General features: G+C 37.0%; 1 protein-coding gene across 1 annotated transcript in view; it reads left to right on the top strand.

The window, feature by feature from the left end:
- The window catches only part of SHANK2 (SH3 and multiple ankyrin repeat domains 2), a 314,299-nt gene that overhangs the window by 269,159 nt on the left and 29,339 nt on the right, over positions 1 to 15,801 (top strand). The window contains exons 16-19 of the mRNA XM_010563678.1: positions 5,285 to 5,420; positions 8,073 to 8,153; positions 8,516 to 8,524; positions 11,289 to 11,309. Of these exons, the coding sequence (XP_010561980.1) occupies positions 5,285 to 5,420; positions 8,073 to 8,153; positions 8,516 to 8,524; positions 11,289 to 11,309 (247 nt within the window). The remainder of the gene's footprint in view (positions 1 to 5,284; positions 5,421 to 8,072; positions 8,154 to 8,515; positions 8,525 to 11,288; positions 11,310 to 15,801) is intronic.

The following is a 15,801-nucleotide window of genomic DNA, read 5'->3' on the forward strand; positions in this document are numbered from 1 at the left end:
CCCAAGTGTAGCATCCGTGGGGTATAAGTACAATAAAGAATAACACACTCTTTCATTTTCTTTAAGATATGGAAGTATACGTTTATTTGGGGGGTGGAGGGGTAAGTTTAATCTTCAGGAAACAAATTTCCAGTTAATTCAATCTCTAACCTTGCTTCTAAAGTAAATATCAGCTGCTCTGTAGGCAGTATAGTGATCATTTAGTGGTGTGCGAATGTAACTATACATGAAACAAGCAATTTACAATTTTCTGTGCCTTTCAGCAGCATCTGTGTGGCTACACCGACTTGCATCTTGCTGTAGTCCTCTCTCTTACTGCATCATATTTAAGCTCTCTGCTGCCTTTGAGATTACCTAAAATGTCTTTGTAAAAATAGACCAGGAGAGAAGATGTCTGCTTCCTCTCCTTTGTGCTCTTAGTGATCATCTCGTGTGAAATACTGCTTCTGCCTTCCTCCTTTGCTCCTGGCTTCATGCCTTCTGTTACGGTACCCTTTCCAGCCCGAGTACATCTCTTGAAATCACCCATCAAATGACTTTTCTGCCTTCCATTCGTATTCACTGTAAGCCAATTTCTACCGTATCCTATCCTTTTCTAAACTTCTTCCATTTCATAAACTGTTGTCATTCTCAGTCCTGTGTGCTTGTCTCTGATGTTATCAGGATTATAAGGTTGCCTGAACGGGAGCATCTTTTTCTTGTAAAGTTCAGGAGAAATTTATTGATGTCATGGGTGTTCATATATCATCTTTTGTATGGAGAGCTCTTTCATGTAGGGAATATTTCACATGGAAAAAAAATTGATTATCTGATTGATATTTTGCTCTGGGAGACCACATCATTATTTATTCTCGAATAAAGTTTCATGACTTTTCTTGGGTTTTGTGGGATTTAGATGTTGCTATGGATAAATGCGCAGTAAGCTGAAGTCAGAGGAGTGGACCTCAATATTAAAGATAGTGAAATTTATGACTGTCAGTTGTATTTGTCACTGGTTTACTCCATATTTTTGAGTCAGCTTTTGAGAGAACGGCCACGTTGGAGAGAGAACTTTTCATTGTTGTTGTTCACAGCTCTTTGTACAAGAGAAGCATCGCTGTTGATCACAGTCTCTGGTTTGGAGCGGGTGTGAGTCCTGGCACACTGAATGCGACCCCCAAAGCACTGTCAGTCTTCCGAGAGGGAGCTGGAGGGAGCAGCAACGTGTCTGCTCTGGTCGCGGTGGTGGGGGGTGGACAGGAGACACACCACATTGCTTTTTGTCTTGGAGACCTGAATGTTTCATGTTCAAGTGTATTGCATTGCTGTAGGAAGCTGTGAAATGATAACTACGTGAATAACTGATTCCACCAGCGAGGAGAAAGGAATGAAACGTCTTAACTACGCAGAGGTGATGGCAAGTCTTGTTTGCTGTCACATATGAATATTTAGTGTCTCAAATGTATCCAGAAGTGTCTGGATTAACAGCTATGTGTACCTCCAATTATAGCTGCAAAACAGTCCATCCGTATCTCCTCTAAATACTGACCAAGGCATGAGCTTTCCTTCGCTTGCGTTTCTTTTGTGTTAGCTGCGTTTAGCTGTAAGGTGACTAGTAATGGTGCAATCGCTTGGGGCGAAGGCTACGTAGCACCATCTCTCACATGCTGTCCTTGACTCCCTTCGGTGACATTCAGTCCTTTTCACCGAGCGGTTCACACAGGGTTATGTTACATGAGGTACATGAAAAATGGTGGTATAAGCTGATAATACTTCAAAACATTGAAATACAATGCATTGCACGCTGCTAGCAAATTCTTTTATCTGGAAAAATTGTCTACTATGAATTTTTCTCATTTCTGTCTCCAGCTTGCTCTTAAGTCGTAATTTTCCTGCCTTGTAACATTGTACTGCTCTAAAAAAACCTGTGTACATTGATTATACAAGGTGGAAAAACTACTGAGACATATAGTTGAAAAATCTTGACATTCACAAAAGTCGTCTTCCTCTTAAACTCCTCAAGAACATTTCATACATACCCAAAAAGTAAGTTCAGCTTGAGATAGCTCAGGCTTGCAGTTTAGGCTATTTTTTTAAAGACATTGGGTCTATGAGATTGTATTATTTCATAAATTATTTCTCAAATTCTCTCAAACTGCTCAAAGTAACTTCCATCCCACTGCCGAGTTTTAACCAAATTATAATAAAGTATGAATTTCAAGAATATAAAGTTCTGAGGCTTTTCCTAAGAGTCAGGAATGGATAGAGGAGAGTTACTGAAATTGTTGGCTGTCCCAAGGGACAGTTTTCCTGGCATTTGGCTTGTTGGATGACCAGTTGCCATTGATTGTAGCATGGAACCAGCCACAGCACATATCTATTTCTATTATCTATTTTCACCTGTTTATGAAGGACATGGGAAAGAAAGTTCTGTGCAGGAAAGTTTTGGGGAAGAGTCAAAGGAGAAGAAGAACTTACAGTTTTGCAGTCAAAGATTACGGAAAATATGCTGAAAGATTGGGTTGAAGAAGAGGGAGAGCCACAAATTTGTGTGCAAACCAACTTTGCTAGTTTGACTGTTTATAGAACATCCTTCTAATCACTTTGCCACTAAAAGCAAAAATATTTTTTTAAAGTTTCAAAGAATGTGATCACATTTAATACCAAGTGCCCATGCGATTATTAAATGAATTGGCACAGGTGAAATAGATACCTATTTTACTGATTATAAAAATTTACCTTCTTCAGCTTGTTTACAAAGCCTAGATGAGATGCAGTAGTCATCTTCCCACTGCCAAAGCTTGAAGTGGAAGCAGAGAGACAGTCTCATCAGATTATTCACACCTGAAAAAGTTTTGCTGAATAATATCAAACTAAAACTATCAAACAAACCTGCTAGAACTCTGGTGTCTTACTGTTTAAAGACCATTTCTACAGTCATTTGGCTTATATATAAAGTATTGAAGAAGGTTAAAAGAAATAGAGAATCTGTCGCTGAAATCCTAGTTCTATATAAGCTATTGACAATTCCGATGTTATTGCTTTGTAGTCATGCTACAGTTTTACCCACTGAGGTGCTAAAGACAGTGAAGATGAGGTACTGCTCTGCTGATTTCATGATTCTTTTGTTATCAAGTATTTCTGCAAACTCTTTGAGTTAATCTTCAGATCGCCTATCAGTATTTTTTTTTTTCTTTGCAATATAAATCTTTTTGGTACCAGCTTTTGTAACTATGCCTTTTAAACAAAGCTGCTATAAACAGTCATTTACAGGTTCCGTTTCTGAGGCAGCTTTAAAAAATGTGTTGTATATATTTGCTCTTGCTCTAAATGTTAAATATCATTGCACATAATGATGCGAACAGATGGTATGCTGCATAAACTGTTTTATCATTTTACACATTTATCACTTTATACTAGTGAAGTGTGCATGGGTTTGATTAATATTAACTTTTGATTTATTTGGAGGTCTCTATTTTTTGACAGCATTAGAGGTTATCTTGTAGTCCGTACTGGCTTCCAACCTTACAATTTAATTCTAATAAAGATAGAGTAGATGCATTCTGTAGTTCTTAATTACATGAACTTTTTCGCTGTGGAAAAGAGTTACCTGGTTGAGGTTTTAATACTGGAAGGAATTCAGAAGTAAATGGATAACTCTGTTAAAATGTTTTAGACAGATTAAATTTAGATGCCATTGGTCCAGCTAAATAAATACCATATCTTGGAATTAAATACCAGATGCTAAGAAGGTGTAAAATAAAACAAAACAGCAACAGTTCTATTCAAATCGATATTCTTTTATATCCTCCACCAACAGAATGAGAGAACTTCATATTTGCCTGCTCAACAGGTCTGGATGTTCAGCATGTGTTGCACCTACATCACTGTATATGAAACTAAAAAAAGCATCTCAAAAAGCATCTCAAGCTTATAGACATAGCACACACAGCATACTTTGAGACTTCTGACTGCAGCATTATATTAAAAATATGGTTTACTAAGATGTTATTTCATCATCATGCATTTTGTCTCAGGTAAAGCCTGAAAAAAGGCAAGATTTTCCTTTGATACAATGGATGGAAAAACGATTTCAAGTTGGAGTGGTCTGCTTGTGCTTGTTGTTCTGCTAAATGGCAATAATATTTAATGAGAGTTTTGCTCTAAACCGTAAATTCTTTAGAGTGTGAGATGCCCAGCCTGCCAGAATAAATAGAGGAGGCTAAAAACACTTGCTCTGAAGATGACTGTTCATTTTGGAAGGCACTGACTGATCCCAGTGAAATATAACTGAGTCAGCTGAATTTTGGATAGAGATCAACTTCCCAGCACGTATTCTGGCAGCATCTCTTCTTCACTGATTCCATTCCTCAATATCTTTTATGTTCAAATAGCACATGCAGCACTTCAGTCTTACATGCTACTATCATTCAGATTTCAGATAACTTTCAGTGACTTCTTACAGATGGAATGAATAAATAAATTACTTTCATCCATGCTTATTTACAGTTTTTATGCCTATGCTTCCTTCTATGGCAATTAATAGTATGGAAAGATGTATACAGCAAAAATGATGATGTAGCACTAGGAATTACCCAGAGAGTATGCGTTTTACAGTTTAATGTTGCAGTGCAATTTGAAGTTTAATTGGCATGACCACAATAGCTGGTCAGAGCTTCATATAGTTAACTCATCTTTTTCCATGAGGACTCTTTTGGACTGCTATGGCCGTGTTGCCTTTGCTTACAGGACATGAGATCCTTCCAGAAACCTGCAGAAGGAAAATGCTGGGAAATGAGGAGAGTGCGTTTAATAAAAGAACGTCTCTTGAATGTGAGAGTTTACTTCAGGAGTGAAAATCTTTGTTCCCGGATGATCTGAAAAGAAAAGCTTCTTAATATCTCATTGGTGATGTTAGTGAGCATAAAATGCATATAAACATTTGTGGATAATAGTCATGAAAAATGACTATCATTTAAGAAAATATTTTTAGTGTATGAAATGCAGAGTTGTAGCACACTAATTGTTGTAAATAAAATATGTAAAGGGAAAGATTTGGTTGAACTCATTAACTTTTTTTTTTAACTGGCAATTACAAGGAAATTAGTTGCATATTTCATGAAGAGCTAGCTTTGTTTTCCTGTTATCATATCAGCTATACACTGTTTCTTAAATATGTATTTTTATTAAAAGACAGTAATTAGAAATTCTCTATCTTCCTGTTCTTCCCACCTTCTGTTTTTGAAACTGAAAGAACAGAAGTTTTCTGCATTTTGATCTAAAAGACTATTTTCTTTCTTTGCAGGTTAATAATGAGAATGTAGTGAAAGTTGGCCACAGGCAGGTGGTGAATATGATTCGACAAGGGGGCAATCACCTAGTTCTTAAGGTTGTCACAGTAACCAGGAATCTTGATCCAGATGACACAGCTAGAAAGAAAGGTACATTTTTCTCTTTTCCTAATGGAGTCCTTTTGGTCTTGCTCCACAGAAAACAGAGTATGGACATGAAATTACTGGTTTATAAATTCTGCTTTATAGAATTCACTTTTAAAATTTGAAATACCCTTCTCTTATTTAATTGAGAGTAGTTTAATTCTGTTGACTTATGCATTAATATGTGACAAAAAGGGTAATATTCTCTTGTCATGCTTGCCATGAATTTCTTCTTTATGGATCTTTATACATTTATATGTTTGAAGGTCTTGTAGTAAAATTTCTTGCAATAGTGAGAAAGAAAAAGCCCAAAGAACAGATTGTCTTTTATCAATTAACTCCAAACGTACTTGAGATGAGGTTAGTTTGACTCTTCATGAAATCATGGAGAACTCACAATTTTGCAAAACACGTATTTTAGAAAGGACCTCTGTAAGAATAAGAAAAATATGCAATATGTTTAGACTGAAGTTCTGCTAGAAAAAAAAGTACGTTTTAATGGGAAAATTCCTCTAGATGAATTCAAAGTAGAGGGGTTGTTCCAGCCAGGGAAAATCCATCCTCCTCCCATAAGTAAAAAATAAGCACAGCTGCTTTTTGTGCCGCTTCGCTGCTAGTGAGAACCAGCTACTCCAAGAGAGGTTAGTATAGAATCATGTGCCACAAAGACTTTGGGAAAGAATTGTCTGGGTACAAACAGGACAAGGGGTTTTTTCCAGCTTAAGGGGGTTTTTAGTATATTAATTTTAATGGAGATTATGGGTTAACTTGTATCATAAGATTGGGCTACTCCCTTAAGAATTTCTATGTGTTTCCCACCTACCTACCCAAAGAAACACCACCAAAACTTCACCCCAAAAAAAAAAAAAAAAAAAAAAAAAAATGGATTTTGCAGTATTACCTTTACCTTAGATACCCCTGAGTTTGCTCAGGTAACAGCTACTCTGGGAAGTCATTAGGCCCTTATAATTATCATTAAGCAGAAAAGATTGCTGCTGCTAACTAGTGTTCCATACAGCAGCATCACATTTTTGAAAATTCCTGTTCCTCCCACCAGTTTCTTGAATTGTCACTCACAACCGCCTGGCTCTTCGGCACAAGAGCAGGCTAGAAGCTGGCACCTGAGGGCTCCCTCTTTGGCCATGAGTAAAACTTTCTGTCCACACTGTGAGTGTTCTTGACATCTACTGCTTGGTTAAAAAAAAAAAAATAAAGCACCTTGGGGGAAAAAAGGCTATATTAAGGTAAATCATGTCCAAACATGGTCCTGCATTATTTTTAGCTTGATAGAATTACTATTCACACATTTTAAACAAATCTTTCACCTCTGCCTTTTGGGATGTATCATACTGGCCCTAAATAAAAGTGTTGTTGTATACAACCCAAAGGGAAGCTGCTTCTATAAAAACAAACCCAGTTCTTTGTCATCTTTCCAGATCCTTCTACTGATAATGTGTCATTTGCCAAAAACTTTCATTTTTGAGTCTTGTCCCTTTTTGACGCAAGTTGGTAGCCTTTCTTGTTACCTGGCAATTGCCGTTGTATCTTGGGAACTGCGTGGAAGGATTTTCTTGCCACCAGTCTCCTTTATGGTGAGGCCAGTGTCAGATACCCAGCCTCATCTAACAACGCAGTGTTTTGTGCAGTTTCCCTCGCGGATTTGTTGTCACTTCTCTTGTTGGGCAAGGGCAGCCTGGAGTTAATACGTGCCGTACTTACGCAGCCTCGTATCTGGCACTGAACCTAAGCTATATTTTTGCTTTCTCACGACATACCATCATTCAAGCCTCTGTAAGAAGATGATGGAGCTTAACAGGGAAAGGATGATGCTGTCGTAGTGGATATAGGTGATACGGAGAGGACGTTGTCTACTTCTTTCCTCCTCCACTTTTTCTCGCCCTCAAACTGCTTTGCCATCTCTTGTCAAAATGGTGTAGCCTGATGTACAGTATTGACCAAAACATTTAAGAATCCTAAATTTTTCCCGGTGTCCCAGAGACATTTCTGTTTACTGGAAATCTCCAACTTTTCTACCAACATTGGCATAATCTTTTCTGATGTTACACTCCTTTCTGACCACCAGAAACATTTGTTATCAGGATACTAAAACACATGCTGGATTTTAGTTTCTGTGCTAGATGATTGCCTTGGTATTTTAAGATCTTATGTATTGTGAGGATCACCTGTTTTCCCTAGTCTCACCATAACTATTAAGATAATTCTTTCTTGTATTTCTCAGATTTAACAGTTTCTTCAAAGATGAAATTAATCTGGCAGAGATTGGCTGGTCTCCAGGAGATTTTTAGCTATGTACCTTTCTTAGAAGGAGGGGCATAATTGCTGTGAGGCACTTTCTCTAGAAAGTCTTTTTCCTACCGAAAAATAGAAGTGCACAGTTATTTAGCTTTAAATGTTTCTATGTATCCTGTTACATAAAAGCTTGCTGATGTGTCAAACAACCTATGCTAAAAGTAGAAACGGTATAGAAATTCAGTACATGAAAGCATCTCAGGGTTTTTTCCTCCGCATGTATGTATTTATTATTACCTTATCTAATGCAGCATATTATTTTAAATAAATGTGAAACTGTGTATGTGAATATAGTGTTTTAGAGACATGTGTTTACTTACACTGTATATCCTTCTGTTTAATGCAAAGCCCCACCACCTCCTAAGCGAGCTCCAACCACTGCACTGACCTTGCGGTCTAAGTCAATGACCTCAGAGCTTGAAGAGCTTGGTAAGAAAGTGTTTTTTGACAAGCATGCTGGCATAATAGAAATGTAAAAAAAAAAAAAAAAAAAAGTATATATGTTAAATTGGCTAAAAGGAACTGCACTGTGTACAGTATGTAGAACAGAAAAGGTTTTAAGAATGCTGCATCTTTGGAGAGTTCAAATATGCATGATTCGCATGAATAATTTTTGTTTAAACTTGTGCCTTTACTGCTGTGCAAGAGAATGTTGATACATTTTATGCATCATCAAAGTTTGGCACACCTACTAAAAAGTAATGCCGTTATCATATTTTGTTAGCTTTGCTTTCTAAATTTTCAGTTCATCTAATATTGTTTTATTTTAAATTTCTGTGGCCTCTCATTAGTGGATAAAGGTAAGCTGCCAGAAGCTGTTGTTAAAAAGCTGACAGTGTTAAAGCAGCTTCAACTGCAACTTGTTTTCATTAGACTCTGATCTAAAAAAGTGCATATTAAGATATCACTTTGACTTCTGTGCATGATATAAACTTAACTCTTCTCACTATTGGTAATAAAAAAGTATTGAGCATTCAGTCTTTTATTTGCTAATTTTAAGAAATGTGATTGTAGATTCCTTTGCTTGATCATCCACATTCTAGATATGCATAATTCTTTGGGAATTTTGTTTTATTTTCTAGAAGTGAGGAAGGTAGTAGGTTTTTTCTTCCTGGTTTTAATCTGTTAGGTCATTAAAAAGTAGAATTTCTGCAGCTAGACTAATAAATATGTTATGAATGGACCATATTAACAAAGAGAAAAGCCCAGTGCATATTTATATATGACTCTTACACTAAAACAGTGTGTTTAGCAAATGATAATTGGGTATTAAAACCAAACCACATCCCTCGTTGCAGAGTAATAGAGTCTATCATACAATAAAACCATTTTTCCATGTATCCCTACATTGATTTAAATACTTACATTTTCTAATAATTTTTATTTCTGGCATGGACTCATATGAAGGCCAACCGGAAGGAATCAAAGCCTCGTGGCCACTTTTTTTTCCCTGGAAGTCAATGTTTTCTGGGGCGGATGGACCCCATCCATCCTTTAGTGGGTCAAGTCACACAGCTTCAGTGGGAGTTCTTACCAGCAAAGGGTTGCTGAAGTGGTCACTGTCTTCCCTATGGTATAACAACCAAATGAAGACCCAAATGAAACAGTCTGATTATTTAGCTCTAGCAGATCTCAGAAAATTTGATTTTTCTCTGCCAGGAAGCTTAGGAGCTTGACTAAAGGTTTCAACAGTTTGTGAATGCTGCATAATTTTTCTTCCAGGATTAAAATGTAAAATATACTTTCTGGAGCCACTTTTTGGGTCTGGGTGGTTTGATTTGTTTTCCTTTCTTGGAGTGCTAAGAGGTTGTAAAACTTCGCTGGCTTATCGATAAACTTTCCTGAGGGGACAGAAATACTTAGGCACCATTTTTGCCCCTTCATTATCCCCTTCTGCAAATCACTTCCAAACTGAGAATATTCTTCTATTTCTCTTTTCAATCTTACATAGTAGATACTGTTCTTAACGCAGAGAGAAGCAGCAGTCTTTTCTAGAGGAAAATAGCTTATTAACAGTAACGTCACCTCTGCAGTGAAGACCATCATATTTTAGCTTTCTCCCCCCCCGTCCAGGTTGTAGTACTTGATCCACTATTTGTTCTCATGCAGAAACCACTGCAACTCTTGTGACTAGCAGCCATGGGACGTACTTGAATCTTTAAGCATGTTTCCCATCCATATCTTTGTCCAGATGGGGCAAATATTACAGTGGCAAGACTTTACTATTCTGGAGAATAGTCCTGAACCATGTTCCAGAAGCGTACGTCCCTTAATAAAGCTGTAGTAATACTAGAGCATGGCAGAAATTTGTCTTCTTCCTAAACAAGACCGTAAATACCAGTTCTGTGCTACTCTGAACATTTGCCACCCTAGCAAACAATATGACTACTGTTATAAATAACATCTGTGGTCTACCAAATTTTGACATTTGTCCTCTAAGAGGGCTGTTATCAAAAGCAACAAGAATTCTTATATTGCACAACTACCGAACAAGCTTCCAAAGAGAAAATGTTCTCACTATCATCAGTAAAAAGTTGTCTTCTAACATAAAACACAGATTGTATGTGTGTATTTATATATAATTTATATATCTTTATATGTATATGTGTATATATTGGACATCTGTATGAACTATGAGAACACCCACATTTTTATATCCATTAAACAAATGAATAAACATTTGTTTCATAACATATATGTGCAAACTAAACAGGAAGCATGTAAAGACGAACACTGTGGATGTTCTCATCAATATATATGTGTAATCTTTTTTCTGAACTGAAGAAGCTCATGGTCTCAATAATGTCTCGTGGCAAAGAATTCCACAGGCTGATTACGTGCTGTGTACAAATGTATTTCCTTTTTATTGGTTTTAAATGTGATACCTTTAATTTTATTGAATGTCCCTTGTTACGTAATAGAAGAAAAAGATAAATAGAAATTCCCCCTTTGTTTTCCCTTAGAGTATATATTTTTGTAATTTCTCCTAGCTAAGCTAAACAACATCATTTTTTAAAAAAATTATACATCTCGCAGTCTTTACAGTCACTTCCTTTGCCTGGCTCTGAACTCTACTTATGGATTTATTGACATGTTTTTAGCTACTCTGTTCTCCATAATACTGAGCAGACCATCTCAGTTGTTCTCTTTCAAATGAGTTAATCCAAAATACGGCAGAAAACGTGTGCTAACGATTCCTTTCCACTTCAATCTGCAGAGATTTGACAATGCCCTGTTACCATAGTTTGAAAGCCCTGGTATCAATAAGTTGCCCCAATTACTGTTTTTTAAAAAGAATTTAGAAAACAAAATTGTACGTGTGTCCCTAATATCTGCAGGGAAGCAATTTCTTATAGTTAAGGTATAAACCCTGATAAACTGTGCTTTTGCCAAGCTGTTTATCTACTGTGGTTTGATAGATACATGCGTAGTAGAGGCTAGCAGGGAGAGACTGACTTCTTAGATGGAAGAAAAATGTTTATGCTCAAAATGACAGACAAGGATTTAGCATATAAAAATTACCTTCAGAATTGATTCACAGTTCATTCCCTTTCTATTTCCAAGCTTCAGTACGGAAGAAGAAGGGTAAGGGGAAGCATTTTGTCTCTTGTTTAACCTGTTTCTCACCTTTCCATAGTGAAGGATAATAACATAATGTAAATGTTGGCATATGGTCCAGTTTATTTTATGGTGTCAAATGTACATTAATTATTGTATATGTTCTTTAGTTATTTAGTTAATAAATTGCAAACACACTAAGAACTCAAACAGAAGACTACATTTGAAAATATTCCCCACATTTCTTCCTTTTGTCTCCTTTCCTTCATCTTGCCTTTTTTTCCTTCCTTGTATCCAACTCTTTTCCAAACCCTTCCATGTCATCTCCTCACAGTTACTGCGCTAACTGGCAGCCACAGAGAACATGTGGCCAGTGACACATCCTCAGTGTAGTCCTACGTTAGTGATATCGCTTGTCTTTTTAATGGCCAAACGTTCCTCCCATAACCACACTGTCTCTGTCTCAGGAAATAGGGATCTTGCACACAACACTCGAACTTTTGACCTGGAGAAATGCTGCTCTGCACAATTTTAAGTTTTCAGTAGAACATCTTCCACGCTGTCCCGTATGCATGGAGTGCCCTCCCTGAACTGATTCATAAGGCCACTACCCTCTCCTTGAAATCTCTCCTAAAGACCCACCTCCCCTGTGAGCCCTATTAAGGAATCATCTCAGTAACGATGGCTAGGTAGAGGGGCAGGTAGAAATAGCGGTGCTGTTTTGATAGTTTTTATAAATGTAAACGTATATATATGTATACAGAGTTTGTTTGTGTTTAGCTGTATTCTTCCATGCTCCTGTATGTCATTTTGCTTTCTTAGATTGTAAGCTCTCCTGAGCAGGGACTGTGTCATTTACACGTTTTCATGGCGTCTAGCCCAAGGAAGAGTCTCAAACCTCCCTGAGCCCCTGGGTGATAGCTGGTAAAATAGTCTGTGTCCTGCTCCTCGACAAAGTTCAGTGTCACGGAAAGGAAGGCTAGGCTGTAGGCAGTGTCTTCTCTCAACAGGGAAGCTTTTGCTTTTTAACATTAAACAGAACAAAATTGGGTTATTTTCCACCCTTTATTTTTCTGCTCTTTCCTGACCTCCTTTCCAGTCGCTAGCAGAGGTTCCAGCTAGTGATATTTTCCTTTCTCCATTCAGAGAATATGACAGAATAAACCCTATTGCTACTGGTATTTTTCTGAAAAATATGTTTTGGCAGCATATAAAAAAATCTTCACGTTGTTATTGTAGAGTCTTCTGTCAACCAAAAATTTCAGTTTTCTGGGTCATAGGCGAGGGAGGCATTAAGATGAGTGTAATGGCTTTTGCGGTTCTGTTTGACTGGTTTTGCTGGTCGTCTTTTGAGAGGGGTTCTGGTTCATTGGGAGGATAGGAGAAAGGAAGGACATAGGCTGTATTTTTTATATTCAGGGGAGAAGGCATGATGTTTGTGTCTAAAGACATAGGTAATAAAATCTTTAGGTTCACAGTAGTACGGTATGGGCAGTATTATCATTTTACTGCAGTTACATTGCACGAATTACTAAAATGTAAACTGTACTTCATCTGTGCCACTGACTTTCTGCTTCCAGTAGTTGTCTGACTCAGAGAGATAGCGTCCAGCTTCTAAACGTATGTTTGGAGAGGATGTGTTTTCAATAGTGAAACTACTTTCTGGATTTTGTGGGATATCAGGGAAGGGGAAGACGTGTTGTTCTTTTTTCTTTTGCGACTTGTAGGTTTCCAAGAATCGTTGAATAAGTAAGCAAGCTATGGCAACATGTAAACTCACAGTTAATTATAGCAGCAATTTTTTGGAGGCAGTACTTAAAATATAATTCCAGGTAATGTGTAGCTAGCCCGTTAATACTGAAGAATAACCAAAATATTCATGCAGCAGATTAAAACGAAGATTTGAAAATACTCTAAAAATAAAACATTAAAAGAAAAATTTTTGGTCATAATTTTTATGATCACTACAGAAAATAGGTATCATTAGAGTTTCAAAATTAATATTTGAAAATAATCAGTTTAACTCTGTTCATAAAAAGTTTATGTGGCTCATGAAAAGCTTGTTTTTAAAGGGGTTTTTTCTTCAGTTTTTGTTTTGACTTGTTTATCAGTAACTTCTTGTGGATGGAGAGTTTTAAAATTACATGATATTTAAGGAACACATCCATAAACTAAGATCTGTAAATGTCTAGATACATGAATTGAAAATTGCGTGTTCCTAAGCTTTTTTTTACTGCCAGGAAATGGGTTTGATTTAGTGAGTCATCTGGGATTTTCAGTGAAAGCTAAAGTGGATAGTGTTTAATTTTAAAAACCTAATATAAAAATCCTCTAAGAGCAAGTATAAAATTAAGAACAGAGCAGGCTAAATTTTCATAGTGAGATGGGAATGGCAAGATAAACAATTCTTCTGCATTAGTAAATATTACTTTGACAGTGTCACACAAGCGTCAGTTGTGAGCTAGGGGTGGTGGTTTGTTTGTTCTTAGGTTTGATGTGGTAATCAATCTAAAATGATCCCGCTATATGTGTTGATACTGGTCTTTGGGTTTTGATGTGGGCTACAGTACCAAATACAAATGTAGGATTTTCCTCCTTTGAGCAGTTTAGATGCTAGTACCACCTCTCAGATCAGAATAACTGTGATATCATCAACCCAGAATATTGTTATCTGGCATCAAGCCTTAGTGGCATTTGAACAGAAAAATATCAGTTGATGGCATTCAAAAGAAATATTATTAGCTCTGTCTGCAATAAGCATTCACACTTCATCCCATTCCTGTTGTCCATTGTTTCAAAGGTGGCACATTCTAATGGCATCTGAAACAATGAAATTGCAGAGCAAATACATATAAATGAATGCCAAACAGCGGCTTAGCTTACAGTGTTATGTTGTCTTTGAAGAAACCACTCACAAAGACGTCCGGGTTCAAAACTCATTTTTTTATTTCACTGTGGTGGAGTTGATGATGGAGATTTGTCTGCAGGAAACAATGGAAATACCATCAAGGCAACTTTCACAGCACTCACAACGTCGACTCCTTTGATAGTTTCCAGCATCAGCAGTGCTTCTGTGTAGGAAGAAGGTTTTCTGATCTTCACCAGACACTGTCTTTTAGAAGATGAGAGCAAAAGGCATCAGGCTTAATGAAGAATTCTTGAAGGGTATCCTTGTAAGTAATTGATTTGCATTACATATTTGGAATTCTAATGAGATAGCAATATAATAATAAGAAAAAGGTTGTCATCAGGTTGTAATTTTTCACAAGCATAAAGCAGTGACTCTGGGTGGAATTTATGAAGTATATGTGTGAAAAAACATGGGCCGCATTTTTTGTTGATGTAGCAAGGTTACAGGTTTTATGACTTGTAGTCTAATTGGTGGGGAGTCTGCAGCAGCGTAAGAAGGTATAGGATTAGGACCATGCCTATGACGTGCGTGCTTTTAAAACACTTTGTAAGGGAAAAGCATTGAAAATCAGCATGTGTCAAGGAGAACAATGCTAACCCTATGTTTTCCACTGAAAAAAATTCGGCACCTAGCTGGCAATGTGCTGATTAGCAACTTTTGGCACAGAATCTTGAAGTAACAGGTAACTCTGAGTACTGAACACTTCTTCAAACCAGGGTTTATGTTGCATGAGGTGGGCAGCTTTAACTAACAATTTGAAAACACTGGAAGTCCTGAGCAGAGGTCAGTTGAGTCTCTGTGGGGGTGTTCTTCTCATTTACGCTAGTATTATTTTGAATTTATCAGCTTATTCTTGAGCATGTAGGGCCCTTTCATGATACTTGTTTTTCTTTACTACAGGGCAGTAATTGAAAAGGTTTTCAAAACCTTTCTGCATCAGCCCAACAAGACAATGGTATAAAAGAAGTTGGAAAAGGAATTGTAAGTGTTAAAGAAAACGTGGGGTTTGTAGCGTTTGGAAGCAGACGAATTAAATACGTTGGCTTATGTGAGTGTCGCTTGCTGTACTCAGATATTATTAATTGAATATCTAACCATATATTCAAAATCACGACTGCTTGAGGAACAGTAAAAATTGCATGTGTTTCCCAACATGGTACAGTTAGGACAGTGGAAAACTTTTTCAACACTTTTAATGTGTTCTCTCTCTTTTTCAGGAGCCAGGGAGATGAAGGACTTATCTCCCTCATCTCAAAACTCCCTTTGCTGCTATTTCTCTTTTTTTTTTCTTCAAATGTTCATACACCCATGTTAATTAATTTCTAATATAATTAAAAATAAATGGTTTTAGATAATTCATCATAGTTTGTTTGGTTTTTCCCCTCGGTGTGGAAGCGTGAGAGTAAGTGTAAGAACAGAGAAGGCTGCAAATGTCTTAGGTCCTCCACCTTTCTTTTTGGTTTCTTTCGGTTGATTGTCTCTTTTGTGACTAGGCCAAATTTTCAAATGCTGTCTCTTAAACAGAACATCAAATTGCCACTTAAATTCCACCTGGCTTGCAGGGTAGGAGTGGGTATTGACTATATTCTCTGCTTTGTTTTTGTTCTT

Source organism: Haliaeetus leucocephalus, unplaced genomic scaffold (assembly GCF_000737465.1).
Source record: "Haliaeetus leucocephalus isolate CR32 unplaced genomic scaffold, Haliaeetus_leucocephalus-4.0 Scaffold173, whole genome shotgun sequence".
NCBI lineage: Eukaryota > Metazoa > Chordata > Aves > Accipitriformes > Accipitridae > Haliaeetus > Haliaeetus leucocephalus.